The 13,688-nt window shown below is 39.0% G+C and overlaps 6 protein-coding genes across 6 annotated transcripts; 3 read left to right on the forward strand and 3 right to left on the reverse strand.

Annotated features, from left to right (window-relative positions):
- Positions 1 to 731: 731 nt before the first annotated feature.
- BDF20DRAFT_863317 (uncharacterized protein) lies at positions 732 to 2,018 on the reverse strand. Its single transcript, XM_053080662.1, has one exon. The coding sequence runs from the start codon at positions 1,996 to 1,998 to the stop codon at positions 1,015 to 1,017; it is 984 nt and encodes a 327-aa protein (XP_052937022.1). The 5' UTR covers positions 1,999 to 2,018; the 3' UTR covers positions 732 to 1,014.
- A 606-nt stretch (positions 2,019 to 2,624) lies between these two features.
- On the reverse strand, positions 2,625 to 4,179 carry BDF20DRAFT_863319 (uncharacterized protein). The gene is made up of 3 exons (XM_053080663.1): positions 3,952 to 4,179; positions 3,734 to 3,873; positions 2,625 to 3,640 (listed from the first exon to the last, which is right to left on the reverse strand). Exons 1-3 carry the CDS (start codon positions 4,052 to 4,054, stop codon positions 2,648 to 2,650), a joined length of 1,236 nt encoding a protein of 411 aa, XP_052937023.1. The 5' UTR covers positions 4,055 to 4,179; the 3' UTR covers positions 2,625 to 2,647.
- Positions 4,180 to 4,740: 561 nt separating this feature from the next.
- BDF20DRAFT_834479 (uncharacterized protein) lies at positions 4,741 to 5,422 on the reverse strand (the record flags this gene model as incomplete). The annotated part of the gene is made up of 3 exons (XM_053078743.1): positions 4,741 to 4,803; positions 4,997 to 5,179; positions 5,204 to 5,422. 3 exons carry the CDS (start codon positions 5,420 to 5,422, stop codon positions 4,741 to 4,743), a joined length of 465 nt encoding a protein of 154 aa, XP_052937024.1.
- A 1,032-nt stretch (positions 5,423 to 6,454) lies between these two features.
- On the forward strand, positions 6,455 to 7,397 carry BDF20DRAFT_863322 (uncharacterized protein). Its single transcript, XM_053080664.1, has one exon. It carries the CDS (start codon positions 6,620 to 6,622, stop codon positions 6,986 to 6,988), a length of 369 nt encoding a protein of 122 aa, XP_052937025.1. The 5' UTR covers positions 6,455 to 6,619; the 3' UTR covers positions 6,989 to 7,397.
- A 795-nt stretch (positions 7,398 to 8,192) lies between these two features.
- On the forward strand, positions 8,193 to 9,824 carry BDF20DRAFT_905610 (metal-dependent protein hydrolase; the record flags this gene model as incomplete). The annotated part of the gene is made up of 5 exons (XM_053083182.1): positions 8,193 to 8,363; positions 8,547 to 8,578; positions 8,664 to 8,823; positions 8,954 to 9,109; positions 9,189 to 9,824. The coding sequence occupies 5 exons, from the start codon at positions 8,193 to 8,195 to the stop codon at positions 9,822 to 9,824; spliced, it is 1,155 nt and encodes a 384-aa protein (XP_052937026.1).
- A 1,129-nt stretch (positions 9,825 to 10,953) lies between these two features.
- On the forward strand, positions 10,954 to 13,587 carry BDF20DRAFT_429659 (uncharacterized protein). The gene has a single exon (XM_053075427.1). The coding sequence runs from the start codon at positions 11,296 to 11,298 to the stop codon at positions 13,195 to 13,197; it is 1,902 nt and encodes a 633-aa protein (XP_052937027.1). The 5' UTR covers positions 10,954 to 11,295; the 3' UTR covers positions 13,198 to 13,587.
- The last annotated feature ends 101 nt before the right edge of the window (positions 13,588 to 13,688 follow it).

A 13,688-nucleotide genomic window follows, 5' to 3' on the forward strand; every position in this document is an offset into this window, starting at 1 on the left:
TAGGTGAGTCCCAAGATCCCAACCGCCCCATCCATCTGCACACGACTATAGCATTGAATCAGCATGTAGGCCAGACGTACTCATTGGCAGTTGAATCTGAATAAAAAAGCTTTCAAACAGCATAAAAGCAATTTCTGCCCCAACAGCTTTTCATATGAGGATTGAATGGTATGCAAGCCTATCGATGCGTCCGCGTCCACCTTAAGATTTTGAATAGGTCATAGGATCAGAAGGACTTGATAGTTCGCTCTTATGAAATGCAAAGGAGACATCTCGCCTTTGTGAAGCTAACATTGGGCGTTTCACTGCTTGAACTACATGAATGGCTCAGTTCTAAAAGTAGGATGATGAATACATTGCCTACATCATACGTGATTTGGCCAAAGCGGGTGACCGAGTGACCCATGATAGGCTATAGAGAACGAATCATCTGTTAGCAGGTCTTTGTCATAATAAAAACTTCCGTTCTGAACGTTTCATATCAAAAAAGACATTTTCATTTTTTAGGTCTATCTGATGTAAAGACTGTAAAGTCACCTTCATTTTTAGCGTAGACCCCTTCAAAAGTATTGCTTTTGCTGTCTATTGATTGCTTGTCACTTTATTCACGTAGCTAGATATGAGAAAAGAGCACAGAACGAGAGAAGGGAGGGGGGTGGGGGACAGGGTAGTAAATGTAGATGTATCTTTATTAACGTACATATGAGACGTTTATCGCAAAAAGAAAGGGTATTTACAATAGATGAAAAAAAAAAAAAAGGATATTACGATGTAAGGGGTAAATAAATTAAAAGCGTAAAAGAAAAAAAAGAGATGGATAGGGCTATAAATCATGCGGTTTCGTTCTGCGTGAAAAAGAGGTGTACATGGGTGTATCTAGAAACATGAGCAGAGCCCTTTTCGTCTTGTAAGAAAGGAGGGCCGTCGCCCTCGTGAGGTATCATAAAGCAGTAGTGATAGTAGTATGTAGAGTCATCTACTACTACTAGCACTCGCCCGTAGTGGTTTTAGTACTTAGGGAAATTCAGTGTCCAATAAGAGAGGATGAGAAGAGTGTTGATCATGGTCACCACGATGCCTACTCGTCGTTCCATTACTATTTCCCATCGGTATGGTTGCACCATTACTACAAGCACTAATCATGGTTTCGTCTTCTTCTTGTTGTTGTTGCTGCTGCTGCTGTTGTTGCTGGTGCAAAAGTAATTTCTGTTGCCTGAGACGGTCGACACGTTCCTCGATTTCTTGGACGGATAGAGTTGTTCGCTTAAAAAGATGTTCATACCACGTCACGATTTCTTTTGTACGATCCATTGTAGGGTTCTGAATTTGACTATCCCTATGGTTATTATGAGAACTACTAGGAGGATGATTCGTCGTCGTCGTCGTGGTATTATAAAGAGGACTGTATTTACTATAGGCACTGATTAAATAATGATTGCAGGTATCGTTGATGGTCGATTCATCCACCGGTAGACCAAAAGCCAATCTTTTCCATTCATTCATCAGATATTTTTCTTTTAAACGGTGCGATTGTAGCCCAAGTTTGACCTTGGTCAAAGCGCGTGCTAAAGTGGAACTTTGCTGCTGCTGTGAATCGTCCAAGAGGCATTGTTTCGCCCTGAGTGCTGCTGAAGCCATGGGAATCAAATCAGCTAATGAGACAGTACCTCTTCTCTGTAACTTTATGTTTTTCTGTATGATCTCTTGTGCCATTTTTGTACCAGAAATAGGCAAAAGAATCGACTGTTGCCGCTCCGTGTCTTTTTCTTTTTCTTGTTCTCCGTCCTCAGCTTCATCGTCACTCACTGTGGGTGTAGGTGGTAGACTGATATTTTGACTCGACGGTGTAGGCGGTGGAGACGCTCCCTCTGGTTTATCATTAAATAAGCTTATGCTGGAATAGCCTGCTGATGATGGTGGTGGTGGTGTTGCTGCTGCTGTTGCTGCTGCTGCTGCTGTTGATGTGGTCGTCGTAGAAGATAATGTGACTGTAGACATACTTTTTTTTTTAAAAAAAAAAAGAAAGAACCAAAAAAAAAAAGGTATGAGAATGGAAGAAAGAAAGAAAGAAAGAAAGGGAACATGGGATCATATCATCTTTTTCTGTGCACAAAGGGGAAAAAAAAAAATAAACTTTCAGTGAGGATGGATTTGTTACACACTTCTTTATTTATGCTAAAAGAAAAAAAAAATAAATCTTTTTTTCTAAACATAAGCTCTATTTTTGTTTAATTGACAACAATCCTATTTTAAATGTTTATGCGCATTATTAAAACGTGGTGTATATTGATGTTGTTTGTTTCTCTCTTTTTCTGAACTTTAAAAAAAGGATAGAAAATGCTTACTACCCAATTTATCAGTGAATTGTATAGACGAAAACCATAGCCAAAAAAACAGATGTCACAATAGGATAGGACTTTAATGAAAAGAATCCAAGAAATGTAAAGAGATAAAAGGGGAATGGTGAGGGGGGTGGGGAATAGACAATGGGATGATATATATAAAGAATGGAAGAAAAGTAGAGAGAGAGAGAGAGAGAGAGAGAGTGCGTGTGTGTGTGTTTGTGTGTATGTGTGTGTATGTGTGTGTATGTGTGTATATCTAGAGCGTATATGCATTCCTTCTTTTTTTTTTTTTTTTTTCTTTTCTAAACAGAAACCAAAGAAGCTTGCGTTTTTACTGGTGAATCCTCAGATTCATTGGCTGCTGCAACCACGGTGGGGTCCACTGCTGTGGTGGAGGATTTGGCTCTTACCACTTTCTGATGAGTGGCAGCAGTGATGCTAGTGACAGAGGCAGTAGTATGATTCAAAGCAGCCACATTTCGAATGGCTGTAGCAAGATGCATTTCTTGATTCTTCATCACTTCTTTGTAGTTCTTTTCTGTGGCCATCATCAGGAACTCGCCAGCTGTGATAGGTTGAGTGTATTTCGTACGACCCTGGATAATCACGGATCGATTCGCTTCATTGACGTATTCCAAAGCATAACGAGGACCGCGATAAGGTACTTCACCACCACCACTGCACTGGCTATGCGCACTGCCATCCTCTTCTCCATCCGATGAATTGGCACTACTGTTGCTGTTGCTGTGGCTGTGGCTGCTGTGACTACGAGGTGTTCTTACGCGGTGATGCAATTTGCTTTTGCTTTGAAGACGATCATCCGACCAACGCACAATCATATCACCTACATTGCAGACAATCTCGTCATTGACTGGATGGATAGGTGTCCAATGATTATCATGAAACACTTCCAAACCTGTTTCCTCCTCTTGTTGGAATAATAGGGAAAAGGTGTTGATATCATTATGAGCGCCAATACGACAAGCGCCAATGTTGGAAGACTGGGTTTGCTCAGGTTGATTTTTGTGTTCAAAGTAGCGTGTGCAACGCAGTGAGTTGAGACAATCCGGTTGACTGATATCATGACAACGTGTGAAAAAGTCGGCTGGAAAGCCTAGTCCGATGGCAAAACACGTAAGGAGTTGCTGAGACACTTGATTGCATTTTTCCATGAAGGCTGTGGCGATGCTGTCGAATCCAGGCACATGCTCTTCGGACGGTCGGAGATCACTCGAGTTGTGGAAGGAAAGCTGAATGGACTCTTTAAGATCAGCGACACCTGTCGACGGACGCACCTTCAAGAAAAGAGTACATCAAAGAGTGATGAGAGCCCGGGTCTATCTCAGTTTCATTTGGTTTTTGTTGGGTAGGTCTCTCTCTCTCCTTACCTGTGATAGTTTTTCCCAGCCTGCGTTTCGAGGATGATCCATGCTATAAGTCTCTTTTACTTTCTCTGGTAGTTCAAAAAATGTCTGACTCGCTTCAAACATGGTACGAATTTGTTCTGAACAAATCCCATGATTGACCACTACATACAAATAGAATTATATTCCTGTTCAATCTATGATTTCCTCTGAAAGAGCTTGACAAGAAAGAGTTGCTTTACCATAAAACAGGCCATGTTCTGAAGCTGCTTTCATTAAATCGGCTGATATCTCGTCTCTGCGATTATCGAAATCTGACAGGTCAATCCTCATGAAATTAGTCATATTTCTTGGCTTTTGTTGAACAGTGCTGGTTTATGAAAAAAGAAGAGAAAATAGGGGATTCAAAAAGCGAATCAAAGAAAAAGAAAATAAAACAGAAAGAAAAAAGAGGGAAGAAATAAAAAAAAAAAAAAAAGAGTTAAATTGAGTAAAGTGACACTTTTGAAATCCTGCTTTTTCTGGTAATGTTTATAAATGAAGAGTTTTTTTTTTTTTTTTATCATTATTATTTGAATTTGCGGGTCGACGAAACAGATGAATACACACAGTTTTTGATAAGCAAAACGTTTCATTAAAGTTCAACTGTTCGAGTTATTGCGTGTGTGCGTGTGTGTTTAATCGCATATTCGTAACGCATTACATTCACGAAACACACACAAACAATAAAAGAATGGGTCCAAGCAGCAACCGCTATTACTTTTGCAAACAAAAAAAAAAAAAAAAAGGTGAGAAATTTAGGTGTATATTTTTTTATTTTTTTCTTTATTTAAATTTAGGTATATATTATATAAAGCCCTGATACCGTCTTTTCGGTTCAGTTTCGGACAGCGTTGAAGTAATTTTCAGATGAAAGAACAAAAAAAATTGGGATTCTGAGTACACTATTTTTAGGTATATTATTGATAAAATGTAGACTTACTATCTGTAAAATCTTAAAGTCCCTCCCCATCGAGGGGAGACAACCACATTCATGGTGGCGCTTTGTGATTGACGACAAAATGGGCTAGGTCTTCTATGACCAGCTCAAACCTCTTGAGCAATATGATACATAATTTAAGCCGCCATAACATCACGATTCCAAAAAAAAAATACTACAATTTCTGCAAAAGAGTATTTGATGGTTGTCCGAGCACGATACTTTCTTGTATCCGACAATCTACACGAATTACAGATCTATACACAGGTGGATGCTATGATGATGATCATTTGCAATTGATTGCCTACCTTTGACGTACGGAATTCATCCATATCTATCACTAACACTAGCCCTTGTTTCTCTTTCGTTTTCAAATGCTTGTATATTGTGTTTGAAACACCGGCTTGCAAACCTTTAAAGCGAACTTGCGCGCTATTGGTTAACCCATCACCAGCCAAAGTGACACATGCGGACAATACAATCTGGCCGTCCTATGCCAAATAACCACACTATACTGAAAGATGGACTTCATGATGATGTATCAAGAGCGTATAATATGCCTTTGCGAAACCTGTCATTTTAGGATAACGAGCCTCCACATCTTCAATCCTGGCACTTCCATAAACGACTCGACAGACAGTATACCCGAAATTTTGCTCAAACAACGCGTTTGTTATATGCTTATGATACGTAAGAATGTAATGGTTGACAATGAATTGAGCCTGCCGTGTCATAAAAGTATACGAATCCAAGTAACTTTTAAGAAAGAAAGAAAAATATGGAGAAAAAAAATAAAGGAAAGGGAAAAGTGAGAGTAGTTAGATGACAACATTTATCACACTCTATTACTGTTTGATATATTGGAATGGCGTAATAGCTATCTGTTTCCGTATGCTCAACAGAATCTGTAAGCAGAGCTTTACGCTCAATAAGGTCTATATTTTAGACCTTCAAAAGGGGGCTCTCCAGAGGAAAGTATGTAAAAGAAGAGTTATTTAGGCTGCTATGCTCCCCATTCCTAAAGGTGCTTTAGGCTGAACAGCTGCCATCCGTCCCATTTTATTCTAGAAAGTGTTTAAAACAGATTGTCAAATTTGTTCAATTTTATCTAGTGAGAAAGTTTTATTTTTTTATGTAAACCGTTCGAATCGCGGAAAGCCCTGATAATGGTCGATTATGGACAAATTTAAGTTTCAATGAAAAGGTATATCTAATATACCACTGTTTGTATATTTAAAAAAATGTGTGACGGTGCACTAGTTTTGCAAATCAACGACTTACAAGAAGGCTACACCAAATCACCATTGAACGATGCTCATTGGTTAAAACCATTCCACAATTCATGTCGTTTTTTTTAAATGTATACTACACGAAGAATTGATCACCATTTTCTTTGACAGACAATGCAATATATTATTATTAATGTTGAATGCGAGCATTGCTACACAAGCATTGACTTGGCCTTCGATAGCTAGTCAAAGGCATTTTTTATTCTTTCTCAACATGTGATATGGGACTATACCCGTATCTATAATTATACCTTTACTAAGCTTTCTGAAAGTGACGTAAAATCAGTGTTTTGATGATTGTATATTATCTTCATCCACAAGCATAGTATATTTTATAGAGTGATTTGTGCTTGAAAATAGAAGGTTTGAAAAAAAAAAGTGTGTTTTATTATCTCTGACCAATAGAAAGATGATATTACAACTTTTTTGAAAGAACAAAAAAGTATAAGCAACAGATCTATTGTGGATCACTTCCGCTCTTACTGGTGCTTCAGTATCTCAATTGAGCCAATAGACGTTTTTGATTACCGCCTAATGCATATCCGCATTCTTAACGCACACGTTCTCTTTTTAGTTTTCAATACCTTTTATTTAAATGTAAATACAACGTAGGCCACACTTTCAATATAACGTTATGTCAACATGATTCAGAGAATTCTAATAGCACTAGTCTATTCAGTGTACACGTCGTTCTGTATTGCCTATACAGTCTCAATGAATAGCGCATTCTTACTGATTCAGAATTCAAGAGCTTGCTTTTTTCGTTGTTGTTGTTCTACCATCAAGATTTTTTTATCTTTGAGTGAAAGATTGCTGTTAAAGAACGCCCCCCCATCCATGTCTACAGCATATGCTGTCAGTCATGGTCAATGTTCCAACAACGGCGGGGACAATGCGAGTGTTATATTTTTATTCGTTAACCAGAGAAAACCAAAGCTTAACAAATATTACAGATATTATACTATGGTCATTGAATTGATATCATTGAAAAAAAAGGACTGTCATGGATAAAACGAGGGGTTATTCTACTCGCTTGCTTGATCGATAGATAAGACGACGCTGTCATCAAGCTGCAAACAGTACTAAGAGAATCGCCAAGACGACAGAATGATGACTTTTATCAACCAAGGAATGGTACTCTACGTTGGCACGTATTCACTCTATACAGTGTATAATCCATTTTTTTTTTCTTTGGAAAAAAGCACTGCCCAAATAGAAACTTGAAAGTCAATGCTCGGTTTATCATTATTGTTGGGCGAGGAACGTCACATAGACATCCTACCTTCCTAACGAGTCCATAGCAGCCTGGAAAGCATTGGGATTTTACTTTATGCAGAACGCAAAAATAGGTGCCCGTGCGACGAACAATCTTCTTTTACCCCTTACACAAATTTTGGAAAAAAAAAAAAAAAAAAAAAAAATTGCCGAAAAGGAAGAACGTTCGCATTATTTGATTACTTTACTTTTCTCTCTCCATTAACAGTAGTCTTACTGATTACAGAAACAGTGAATCATGGTACAGAAGCTGATTTTACTTTTATTTTAAGCTATTTGTCGAACTAAAGCCTGAATAATCTTATACTAAGAGCGATGGTTGTCTCATAACAGGGTAATTGTTGCTCATGTTTAGGTCATGTTGATGATGACAAGGAAAAAGCTGTACAAGTGCAAACCATGGCAAAATCACAAAAAAAGAGCAGTGACAATGGTAAAGGACAGACATTAGGTGGAACGTCTCATGCGAATAAGGCTGCTATTCCTGCTACAAGTAAGAATGAAGGACAGCCCATTTCCCGAGAAGCTATGCTGATGGCTGCAGAAAAACGAAGAGCTGAGGTATGCCTTCTGTAAAAAAAAACGACAGATGGAATACACCCCATTTTTCTTATTTAAATTTTTTGACGAAAAATGAAAAGGCTGAGAGCAGAGGAGTCATTGGCGGTGGAAAGAAGCTCAGTGAGCAATTAGCAGCTACAAAGAAGCTGAAAACCAAAGAGCTACTACAACAGAATCATCCTGTTGACGATAGACCTATTGTAAGTATTCGGAAAAATCGACTTTCTTTTTTGCTAACGAAACTATAGTATATAGCCTAACCATGCTCTCTCTTTCACTCAATCCCACTACACCTACATATATCATTTTCTACATAGTATGATTAGCAGACCCTAAACACAATAACCGCTATGCTCTGTATTATTTTACTTTTTCTGCAATGCGTATCCTCATTCATACTTTCTGTGCATCCTTTCATGTCATGAATACATCCCAAAGCTGCTCAATAGAGACTTGCCATGGTCCCCGCTCCCCTTATCACCCAAAAATATATATTTCGTCGATTTATGCAGCCCCTGAGTCGGTATTTTTGATATCAGCGTACAAAAAAGTAATAAAGTGGCTTATGCCATACGTTCCTTTTTATTTGTTTTTTCGTATTCCTCCATCTCCATTCTCTTTCACCTAGTCTTACATTAATGCTCAAGATGATCAAGGTAGATGAAGAACTAATTCTTGTATTCAAAATACAAAAGCAAACTAATAATACCTTGCTTGTTGTGCGATTAAAAAGACCATCGGTACACATAGCGGTCACTTTCATTGGTAAATTGTTTGTAGTGGATGCATTCAGTTAAACTGACCCAGTCGTTTGAGAGAGAAAGAAAGGCTAATGTTTTTACCTCTTTAGCGATGAAGCTTTAGCTGTTTCTTTATTAAAAAGAACCAAGGAATTCGCCAACGCCAATTTGGTCCGTACTCGTGACCCTGCCAAGTTGGCCGAATGTGATATTGTTGTCGATGTGGGTGGAGTGTACGATCCTGCCATTCATCGTTATGATCATCACCAAGTAAAGTAAAAGAAAACAAAAAAAAAAAAAAATAACAACAAGAAATACTAGCTTATAAAGCTGACCTACCTTATGGCAAGTCTGATGAATAATTGATTCTTTCCTTTTTTTTTATTTTTCAAACCACTAGCGTGGCTTCACAGAAACCTTTACCGAGGCTCACAAGACAAAATTGAGTTCTGCCGGTTTAGTGTACAAGCATTTTGGTAAAGAAGTCATTATGAGTATTCTTGGAAAGACAGAGGAAGATAATGATGTCGACTTGATTTACAAGAGAACCTACGATGTAAGCCATCACCCTATGTCACATGGATAGATAGATATACTCGCTTTCCATGATCGGATACTTACATGGGGGTGAATAGGGTTTTGTCGAAGCGTTAGATGCAAATGATAACGGTATCAGTGCCTATCCCAGCAATGTGACACCACTTTATAAAGAATCACCGACCAGTATCTATCATCGCGTGGCTCGTATGAACCCTCTTTGGAGCCAACCTTTATCCGACGCTGAAATTGACGCTCGCTTCGTACAAGCCTCCGACATGGCAGGAGCAGAATTTGTCGATTTTGTCAAGGGATTGCAATTGGCTTGGTTACCTGCTCGTTCACTTGTCGTAGATGCTTTAGAAAGAGCTACTGAAATTCATTCGAGCGGACGTGTCATTGCTTTGCAAACATGCTGTCCCTGGAAGGAACATTTGATGGATTTGGAGAAAGAGCGTGGATTGGATAACCCCGAGAAGAATATTTTATATGTGCTTTACCCCGAAAAAGCGGAAGAAAACTGCAACTGGCGCATTCAATGTGTTCCTGTTCGCTCAGAAGGCTTTGAAAACAGAAAGAGTTTGCCTGAGGCCTGGAGAGGCTTCCGTGATGAGGAATTGAGCAAAATTTCCGGTGTCAATGGTTGTATTTTCGTTCATGCTGCTGGCTTTATTGGTGGAAATAAGACACGCGATGGTATTTATGAAATGGCAAGACTAGCTTTGGAAATGTAGAAATAACCGACAAAATAGGTTTGAATTTGGATCCTGCTTTTTTTTTGTAAATAAGTTATATTTTTGAAATGGTTTTCATTCACAGTTCTTTCTCTTTGTAAGTGTGATGATATGTTTGAATACACATAATAAAAATGATGCATGTCTGTCACTACTTAATTTAAAGTAATGGCTTTACATTTATTTGCTCTGGCAGTGAATTTTTTTTTTTTTAATGCTTGTGAGGGGTCCAGAAAAAAAAAAGAAAAATAGGGTTGACAGACACTTTTTGCAATCGATCTATTTCAATGGTCATTATACCTGGATTAATCGCTGAACCAAACTGTAGCAATTCATCTCAACTTTCTATCTTTCACTAGGCGCTGATATTAACAGAGACTGACGCAATCTCTGTAGTCATCATGAAAGACATGTAGGCTTTTGAGTCTTCTGCGCTGACAAACTGTTTACATTCGTAGAGACCGATTGTGTTCAAATTTCGATCACTTGCATACAAGAAAGTAGTACAAGAACACACGATTTGAGCAGATACGGCGTTTTACATGTGGCGCTTCTGTTCGTCACTTGTATACTAAATGGCTCTGCCCAAACCTGGCATTTTTGTAAATAACATTTGTTGGATCATGCGTTGTACAGATTTTTTAAAAAAAAAAAAAAAAGCTTTAGAATTGTACCAGAAAAGCTAAAGAAAGCTATATGTAGTCTATTTCAAGGCACATATTTACATTGCTTTTAAAAGTTTTTCCGAATTCCTCTCTGATACGACAGGAATTCAGGCCAAAAAATAAAAGCCAGCTCTGAAACAAACATCATCATTTGCGTCTTCCTTCTATTTCAGGAAAATTGAAACCCATCGTTTCCCTCTCAATATCCAAGAAACAGCCTTTAAACAGGCTGTTGGGTTTTTTTTCCAATGTGATACACGGGTTCATGATGGCGCGGAAGTAGTAATCCCTACTTTCTTACACACAGACACACAGACACACAGACGCGGCGGCAACAATAGGCAACCCCTCTGCTGCCCTCAAAGTACGTACATCCATCGATAAACCCTAGATTGCCTATTCAAAAAAAGCAACTCGTCCATTGATTTATTCATCGCCGCTTGGAATTATTGCATTATTCATAGTAATTCATCATTTCTTTTTGATAAGGGCCCTTTTGTTTGAATTTAACAGTTTTAGGCTGGTTCTTCAATTCAAGTCAGACACAACCACTACACAATTATACTTTCAGGCTTTATGGAAAAAAGAAATTTTTTGCTCTCTTTCCCTTTTCCTTTTTTTTGTTTTCCTTTTTATTCTCTAATTATCAGCCTATTTTCAGTTGCTTCTTATTACTATCTCTATCTATTTTGTATATCTTTATTTAAATTGAAAGTAGTAAAAAACAGAACAGATTACGAAAAAAAAAAAAAACCCAACGAAAATCATTTCGCTTACAGAACAGAGACGCCCTCATTATCAATTAAATGTCATATCATAATATGACAGCTTATGCACTGATAATTAAACTTTTCCTCCTCACTTTATGTGTATCAGCCATCTATTCTTCTACATCAGTTCCTACCGCCACTACTCTCTCTACAGCATTATCATCTTCTCTGTTCATACCAGCACAAACATCTACCACAACTCTATCCGCCCTAACGGATGCTCCTTCCGTACTTCAACAAAGATCGTCTTCTTTGAAAGAAGAAGAAAAACGATTAGCTAAGCTAGAAAAAGAATTAGAGCGACGTACACAGGAGCTCTTGCAGAAAGAAGAACAGTTAGAAAAGCGAGAAAAGCGTGTTATTGAGAAAGAGAGAAAGCAGCTTGAACGAGAAGAAAAATTTAGAAAATGGTTGCAAGAGCAACAAAGAAAGAAAGACGATGCATCCAACAACAACAATAATGATAGATACGCTTCAGATACCATAACAGACCTTCCTACGATGACAACCAGTAGCTATTTATCACAACCAACAGCCCAGAGAAAGAAATACGGCAAGCATCAAGAGCAGTCTGAACAATACAACGACACTACGGATGACAATGACGAGGACGACGATGAAAATGATGAAAATGATGAAAATGACGATAACGATGATGACACTTCCTCTTCAGAGGAGACTTCTCCGAGTGACAACGACAGTAACAGTTCATCTATAGCAACGACCATGACATCCAGTGGATCTTTGTCAGCAACACCTACAATTTACACTCAACCTGGCAGCCATGATAATGCTGCGAAACAACAAGGCGGCTCCCAGAAACAACAACCACACAACCATCAAATTACTGATCCAAACGACACGTCTGGCATATCTGCTGATACGGGACATGCAGATCATCAACAGCAAAAGGAAGAGCAGCCGCAGTCAAAACCGAATAAATCCACCATCGTCATTTTCTCCGTCATTGGTAGTGTAGCCGCCATCTGTCTTATTGTAGGAGGCTTCGTCGTGGGTCGTGTCGTGGGTCGTAAAAGAGACCGTGAACGCATGGAGAAGAAGCGACAACAACAAGAGCAAGAAAAAGGAATACAACCTTATTCTGATCTTGAAAGTGGTCACAGCAATAACAAGGATGATCACCATGGTAGCCATTCCAGCAGCAGCAGCAGCAGCAGCAGCAGCAGCAGCAACGGTACTAGTAGCTTCCACCAAAATCCATTCTTAGATCCCGAACAACAGGATCCACGTATTCTCAACCGCATGTTGGATGTTAGCCATGCGGATTACATGGGCTATCGTGCCGATCGTACCTTATCCATGGTGTCGCAAACGACAGCTACCATGGCGCTTCCTTCAGCTCCACCTGCTAAGGAACTGGATGCTCTTGAGTTTGACAATCCCTTTGAAGATTTCACTGGTGTCGATTCTGATACTACGACTGCGACGACAACAACGATGAGAGGTCAAGACCTTTCTGAGCCACACAAAGATCAACGTCAGAGACCTATTTCTGCTGCATCGACTCCATCTCTTTTGACAGAACATCAGCAGCAAAATAAACAAAGAGAAGAAGGACGCGGCTCTCAACAACAACAGCAGCATCGAAATGATGATTACCCACCACCTCCAGCTTATACACCTAGTGTTGTACCTAGCGCCCCACCACTGTACGCCCTCCCCAGTCCTACTGCAACTGTCTTTACCAGTCATACGGAGCAATCGCCATCCTCTGATGCAGCTTTAGAACGTCTGCACGCCACTCCATCTACAATGACAAACAATAGACGACACTCCATCAGTAGTTGTCATAGCGTTGAATCTTCTACCAGCAGACGACCTGTTTCACTAAGACGTGCCTCAGGTACTTTAACGTACGTTCCCACATCATCCGTATCCACATCCTCGACATCATCCAATACGCCATCATTATTGTAAATTTTTTATTTCATGCAACATATTATCTATACAACTTGTATCAAAAATAGTTCGTTTCTCTGTACAACAACAATTTATTTTTCTTTTTAAAGAACAACTTTTTTTTTTTTTCTTTGTAAATCATCAACAGCTTTGTACATAAGTATACCATTTTCCCTTTCTCATTTGCTCAAAGAATATCCCCCCTTGAAATACATGTATCAATGATCGAGACATACTTCATTTATGCTTAAAATAAACGTTTGCTATCTTTAATGGAACAGCTATCTTTTTTGTGGTAGCGATATACAAATTCGTAAAGGGACTTACATTTCGCAGCGTTGTCTTTACGTTCGCGCTAGAACAGATGGAATAAGAGAGCTCGGTTGTTCATGATGGACACTGCCTCTGCATGGATTCGTTTCATAGGCTGGTAAGGCAAATGTGACGCCCAAGTAGCGCCTGCCTACTTTAAACGCTAACCAAATAATGCTCTTTCAACCTCCATCTCC

This window comes from Mycotypha africana (genome assembly GCF_025528875.1).
Source record: "Mycotypha africana strain NRRL 2978 chromosome Unknown BDF20scaffold_4, whole genome shotgun sequence".
NCBI lineage: Eukaryota > Fungi > Mucoromycota > Mucoromycetes > Mucorales > Mycotyphaceae > Mycotypha > Mycotypha africana.

What these genes read in the sequence shown, in the direction of transcription:
- BDF20DRAFT_863317 (XM_053080662.1), bottom strand. Translation starts at nt 1,998, where the DNA reads ATGTCTACAGTCACATTATCTTCTACGACGACCACATCAACAGCAGCA.
- BDF20DRAFT_863319 (XM_053080663.1), bottom strand. Translation starts at nt 4,054, where the DNA reads ATGACTAATTTCATGAGGATTGACCTGTCAGATTTCGATAATCGCAGA. An exon ending in AGAACATGGCCTGTTTTATG is followed by an intron (nt 3,874 to 3,951) that starts GTAAAGCAACTC and finishes ATTTGTATGTAG; the next exon opens with TGGTCAATCATGGGATTTGT. An exon ending in GCTGGGAAAAACTATCACAG is followed by an intron (nt 3,641 to 3,733) that starts GTAAGGAGAGAG and finishes CTTTTCTTGAAG; the next exon opens with GTGCGTCCGTCGACAGGTGT.
- BDF20DRAFT_863322 (XM_053080664.1), top strand. Translation starts at nt 6,620, where the DNA reads ATGATTCAGAGAATTCTAATAGCACTAGTCTATTCAGTGTACACGTCG.
- BDF20DRAFT_429659 (XM_053075427.1), top strand. Translation starts at nt 11,296, where the DNA reads ATGTCATATCATAATATGACAGCTTATGCACTGATAATTAAACTTTTC.